General features: G+C 39.6%; 1 protein-coding gene across 1 annotated transcript; it reads left to right on the forward strand.

The window, feature by feature from the left end:
• Window positions 1-3,037: 3,037 nt before the first annotated feature.
• LOC140359145 (trace amine-associated receptor 13c-like) lies at window positions 3,038-5,410 on the forward strand. The gene is made up of 2 exons (XM_072444012.1): window positions 3,038-3,254; window positions 4,606-5,410. Exons 1-2 carry the CDS (start codon window positions 3,082-3,084, stop codon window positions 5,408-5,410), a joined length of 978 nt encoding a protein of 325 aa, XP_072300113.1. The 5' UTR covers window positions 3,038-3,081.
• Window positions 5,411-6,000: the final 590 nt, after the last annotated feature.

Raw genomic sequence — 6,000 nt, forward strand, 5'->3', positions numbered from 1 at the left:
GTCTCTCTTTTTTTCAGATGATGGAGTAATGTGGAAGAGAGGTAGAAATATTGAATATATTGGGGGAAAATTGCAACAAGCCATACATCAAGTGGAAACATGGACAATTAAGTGGGTATTTAGATTTTCTGTAAATAAGACAAAAACAATGTTTTTTACGAGGAGGAAAGTTGACCATATCAACATTAAGCTTTATGGGGTGAATTTAGAAAAAGTGTGTGAGTTTAAGTATTTGGGAATTGTGGTTTGACACTAGATTGACATGGGGATTGCATATAAGTAAACAGTAGAGAAGTGTAAAAAAGTGATTAACATTATGAGGCGCTTGAGAGGACGGGAGAGGGGAGCTAGCCGGAAATAATGAAGATAATATATAGGGCTCTGATCAGATCGTGATTGACTATGGGTGTATTGTATATTAATCAGCTTCAAGGAGTAATCTTAAAAAAATAGATATAGTTCAGAATCAAGCTTTAAGAGTGTGTTGTGAGGTGATGAAGTCAACTCCAGTAGATGCTCTCCAAGTTGAAATGGGGGAGATGCCTCTAGATAGCAGAAGAGAGCAGATGATTCTAACATTTTGGGTCAATTTACAAGGACATAGTGTAAGCCACCCAGGACTAAATGTACTAAAGCCATACCAAGAAAAAGAAAAGGCACAGTTCACCAGCTTTGGGTGGATAGGAGAGAGGCTCAAAGAATAGGAATAAACCAGCTGAACGTGAGCCCTACAGTTCCAATCTCTAAGGTCCCTCCATGGTTTCTGAAAGAGCCTGTGGTAGATCTGAGTTTGTTGAGAAGAAAAAATTGTAGTAGTGTTAATGTGAACGGGTACATAAATAGAGAGTATTCAGAAAATCTAGTAATTTACACTGATGCATCAAAGTTAACTAGTGGTAAGGTAGGAGTAGCTTTTGTCATCCCTGATATAGAAATTGTTGTAAGAAAAAGAGTAAGTGATTATATAGCTGTGTATACAGCAGAATTATTGGCAATAACAAGTATTAAACATTTGAGCTCGGAAACCAGACAAGACGTAATCTGTGAAATAGGACAAGTACTAGAAAGAATAAACAGACAAGGGAAACAAGTAACCCTTTTGTGGGTCCCAGCGCACATAGGGGTGGAAGGGAATGAGCTGGCAGATAAATTTGCAAAAGGAGGAGCTACAAAAGCAGAGGTGGATATCCCCATTAAGTATTGTAAAACAGAAATCAAAACCATAATTAAGGAAGAAGTTAAGAAACGATGGCAGAGGAGATGGGATGCTTGCCTCAAAGGCCGGTTTTTCTATATTATACAAACGAGAGTAGAGGGGAGAACAAGAGAGTGGAGCAATAAGAGCCGCAGAGAGGAGGATGTTCTGACGCGTCTGAGGTTGGGACAAACAGGCAAAAAGGCTGAATGACACCCTCAGAATAATAGGGAAACATCAAACAGGTGCGAGCGCTGCAGAATCCAGAAGACAGTGGAGCATTGCCCAAAATATCAACAGCAAAGACAAATTCTGAGAGAGAGAGTATGTGAACATGGGATTAGATTTAGTATCAAGGAATTATTGAAGAATATCACACAAGATGTTATAGTAAAGGTACTCCTTATGTATCTTAAGTCAACATGATTAATGGGGAGGATTTAAGGACTGCTGGGGCCTTCCCGGCCCACACTCCATACCGGACGGTGGCGGTAATGCACCTTCAGTTCCGTGCCAACCCCCAATAAACAATACTAGAGGAAGAAGAATAAGAAGAGGGAACCCTTTGACTCCTGGACAGAGAGAACAGAGGAAGTGAGGAACAATTCACTAAAAACACAACAAACTACTTTAAAACACAAAGACCCAAACATCCTTGTCATGGGTTCGTTTTAGCTTCCGTGAAAAAAGTCGAAAAAATTTGTGCGGTGATTTTTATTCACACCCTGTCCCAAAAACAGTGGCAGAATATTTACAGTGAAAAAAAACAACAACTATCAAACAAGGTATTTACAGGATCCAAAAACTCACATAAAAAGAGACATTACTTCGATAAATATTTAAAATAAATTTTGTGCAATTGTCTTTTTAAAGTGCTAATAGATGCTTAAAGTGTGCAATAAAAGTGTATATAGTGAAAAGTGTAAAGTGCTAGTGTTACAAACTGGTTCTTTGTTACACATAGTAACGGGACATTAAACAAATGGAAAAAAATGACTTTCGGACGTAACTTGGACATGGACAAATTTGAAAGACTCTGGACCAATTGGACCTGCTATTTTCAGTTAAATATGTCATGATTGTGTCTCTTTGCTGTTTAGTTGATGTCTATTTGATGGTTCCCCCCCCGTCTGGTCTAGTTCTGTGCTTGTGTTATGTTTAATCTTCGAAAAAAAAGAAAAGGTTTAATGTCTTTAGCTGCGTTCTCACTTGCGTTTTAGTCCAGGGCCACCCCGGATGAGTTTGCTCCAACCTGTTCCCACTAGTGAAATTGCCAGATTAGAGCCGCTCCACACGCCCCGGCCGAGAAGCGAGAGCGGCCCAGGTTTCGCTCCGGAGCGAGTGGGAACAGCCAGGAGCTAGACCTGCAATTGAGTGTTACATTCTTCCCCTGCCCAGTAATCTCCTAACCGTAGAACAGAGGCTGAGCAGGCATATGACTCGTTTGCAACACGATTTTATTTTGTTACATGAACCAGGATGCAGAAAGCATACGGACCGGTGGCGGCAGACAAATGCGTGCCCCGAAAACTCAACCTAAACAAAAACACACTTCTGGGCTACCCACAATGCCCCCCGCGCTCTTAAAGGGGCCAGCCAGGCTGGTAACATGAGTGTCCGTTGGGCGGCCGAGTGGAATGGCCGAATCGGTCCCAGTCTCGCTCCTGAGTGACAGTCAATTGATCTGGTCTAAAGATGGCCGCCAACTTAGTCCGGACTAAACTGGTCTACTGGGAACACAACTTTTGAGTTCAGCTCATGAAAAAAATGGGGGCAAAAACAAGTGTTTTTCCTCCGTGTATCACCGTTAACCCAACCTACAGGGACACATTACAGCAGGGATCCATATAAAAGTCTTTACAGTGACGCCTTGGTACAGGAGGAAGATGGAGGCGGGGGAAGAAGAGGAGTTTTGTTTTCCGCACCTGAACAGCTCCTGCAAGAAGCCCAGCACTCACACCCAGAGCCAGGCTACCATCATCTACAGCCTGCTGAACCTCACTGCTCTGCTCACCACCGTGCTCAACCTGCTGGTCATCATCGCCATCTCACACTTCAGGCACGGAAATTGGTTTACTTAGACATTAAGAGAGATTTGGTTTCCTACTTTCAAATGGAGGAAATAATTTGACTTGAGTTTTGGTAAAAGTCATTGCTGCGGAACAAAAATAAATTGCATTACATTTCAGAAAGGTCAGCAAATTATCTACAAAATGTCATAAACCTTGAACTCAGACTATGCATATTAACTTCAAATTTACACTCATACTTAGCCTCAATTAATTAATTACAAGATATTGACTGGGTTCAGTATATTGTGTCTGTATTCAAAATTATCCAAAATTGCTCCTAAATATAGATGAAAATAAGACGAAAATTGAAAAGTGCATAAAATATTCTCAATTGACTCAGAAACTCATCTTTTTGTTGTTATTTGACTAAACTTTTCATTATTTATCTTCCTCCTCTTGTTCAATCATTATTTCCTTTATCATAAACATTCCATATTATATGACAAAACATGAATTATTATCTTACATATATTACATACATTGAAATATAATGAAATCTTAATTAAGTACATTTTAAATCACAAACCATTTTATAAAATCTGTTTATGTTCAAATGCAAACCAAAAATCTTATCATCTGATTTCTGAAGTTACCATATTATTGCAATATCATGTAAACAGTTACATCTGATGAGAGCAATCAAAATTCTGTCAGATTGTTCACTCGTGCAGGTTTTGTCAAGGAAAATTATGGGGGGAAAAGGCAAACTAAAGTGGTCAACTATTTGAAAACGCATTGTATTTTGTTTTCAAAGTAAAAAAAAATTCTAACTGTGCAAACACACAACAATAATCATATCTTGGGTTATCGATTATTCTAGTTATTTTACTGGCCATGTCAATGGTGTAGGCAGAGATAGAAAGTAGTAGTACTATTACAATTATTCCTTACCTCCACAATAGTATGATGTACAATATATAGTCTTAATCTGTTGTGTAATTTTAAAGTGATTTTTTAAGAGTCATTCAAGGAAAGTCTAGCTACTTGAACGGTTTACTACTGATGAGGGAATGACTAATGCAAAATATTTTACGGTTTTGTATAAAAAGTGATGAGATGTAAGGTCATGAGGAGCAATCTGGGCATATATGTTGACTTAATGCTTGTGGTGAATTTAAGAAAATTCATTGAAAATGTAATCTTTAACAGTAGACAATCTGGCTTGTTATTGAGTAAGCAAATGTTGTTTCATCTTTTTTGCCATTTAAATTTTCTTTATCAGTAAGATAGCACTCCCAAAATCTGATAATGACCAATTTTGGTGTGCATATGAACATACTTAGTCTTCAATGATTCCACTGTTCCATCTGCTGCTTTATCATCTTGTTTTGTCTACAGGCAGCTTCACTCCTCCACCAACTTCATCCTCCTTTCCCTGGCCGTGTCTGACTTCTTCGTGGGGATTGTGGTCATTCCCGTTGAGAGCCTCATGTCCAGAACGTGCTGGGCCCTGGGCGACCTCATGTGTGTTGTGTACTATGCAGTTCCCATCACTTTAGTGTCTGCCTCGGTCGGTAACATGGTTCTCATTTCTGTGGACCGATACGTGGCCATTTGCGACCCCATGCGTTACCAAACCAAAATGACAGTAAAAGTCATTGGAATTAGCATTGCCGTCTGCTGGCTCGGCTCTCTTCTGTACACCATCTGCCTTATGCACGAAAACATAATCAAACCGGGCAGGGACACATCTTGCCGTGGTGAATGCATCATTAATGTTTCTGGAGAGACTGATTTGGTTATTGATTTTATTATCCCAGTTAGTATCATTGTGGTGCTGTATTTACGGGTTTTTGTGGTAGCCGTCGCGCAAGCCCGAGCCATGCGTCGCCACGTTAACAATCAGCAGAACGTAGTCACCATTACAGCTCGGAAATCAGAAATCAAAGCAGCAAAGAACTTGGGTGTGGTGGTGGTGTTTTTTCTCATCTGCTACTCACCGTACTATTGTATGTCTCTAACCGGGGGGGAGTTGCTAATCGGGTCACCGACTGAAACGTTGATGAGTTTTTGGTTGTATTTTAACTCAACTCTAAATCCAGTTATTTATGCTTTGTTTTATCCATGGTTTCGGAAAGCTATCAAACTCATTGTGACTCTGAAGATTTTGAAGCCAGGGTCCTGTGATTTAAAGTTACTGTAATACATGTTTTTTTTTTCTGTAAATCTTTTAAAAATGACTATTTAGCATTTACTGTAAGCAGATCAAAACAAAGAACATGACACAGAGGGAAGATACGTAATAACAGCCAAACAGTCCTTTACGTTTCGTCAAGCATATCTGTCCCATTAGTCCAACGTCTGTTTTCCTATTGTGTGAATATCCATAATCATTTTAGTTCAGGCCTTTGACATTGGTAGATTTTGGGCTGTATTTTGCACCAGAGCTTAGTAGTAATGGGAGCATTTCTGCGTCAGTTTGCTGACAATTTGCATCGGCGCAACTGTTGACAGTGCAGGGCATGTAACTCTAAACAAGAGGTGTGATCATGCCAAAATATGAGGTGGAGTGACGCAAATTGAGGGCGTGGTGTGGTGCATTTTGTGAATGATCAGAATCTTAACAAATACAATTCAAAACTGTTGCACTGAATAACATGATGAATATGAATATGGGTAACATGCTCAAGACATTTCCTGGAGTGGAAGGGCTATCTGCAAAGAAGGGACCATATACACTACGTCCCTGTATATGGTGAATCCGAGGATGATTCATTCAAATCATTTTTTATT

The sequence above is a fragment of the Eucyclogobius newberryi genome, unplaced genomic scaffold (assembly GCF_026437365.1).
Source record: "Eucyclogobius newberryi isolate DKJ021-1_F unplaced genomic scaffold, fEucNew1.0.hap1 SCAF_14, whole genome shotgun sequence".
In the NCBI taxonomy this organism is placed as follows: Eukaryota; Metazoa; Chordata; class Actinopteri; order Gobiiformes; family Gobiidae; genus Eucyclogobius; species Eucyclogobius newberryi.

What these genes read in the sequence shown, in the direction of transcription:
- LOC140359145 (XM_072444012.1), top strand. Translation starts at nt 3,082, where the DNA reads ATGGAGGCGGGGGAAGAAGAGGAGTTTTGTTTTCCGCACCTGAACAGC. An exon ending in ATCGCCATCTCACACTTCAG is followed by an intron (nt 3,255 to 4,605) that starts GCACGGAAATTG and finishes TTTTGTCTACAG; the next exon opens with GCAGCTTCACTCCTCCACCA.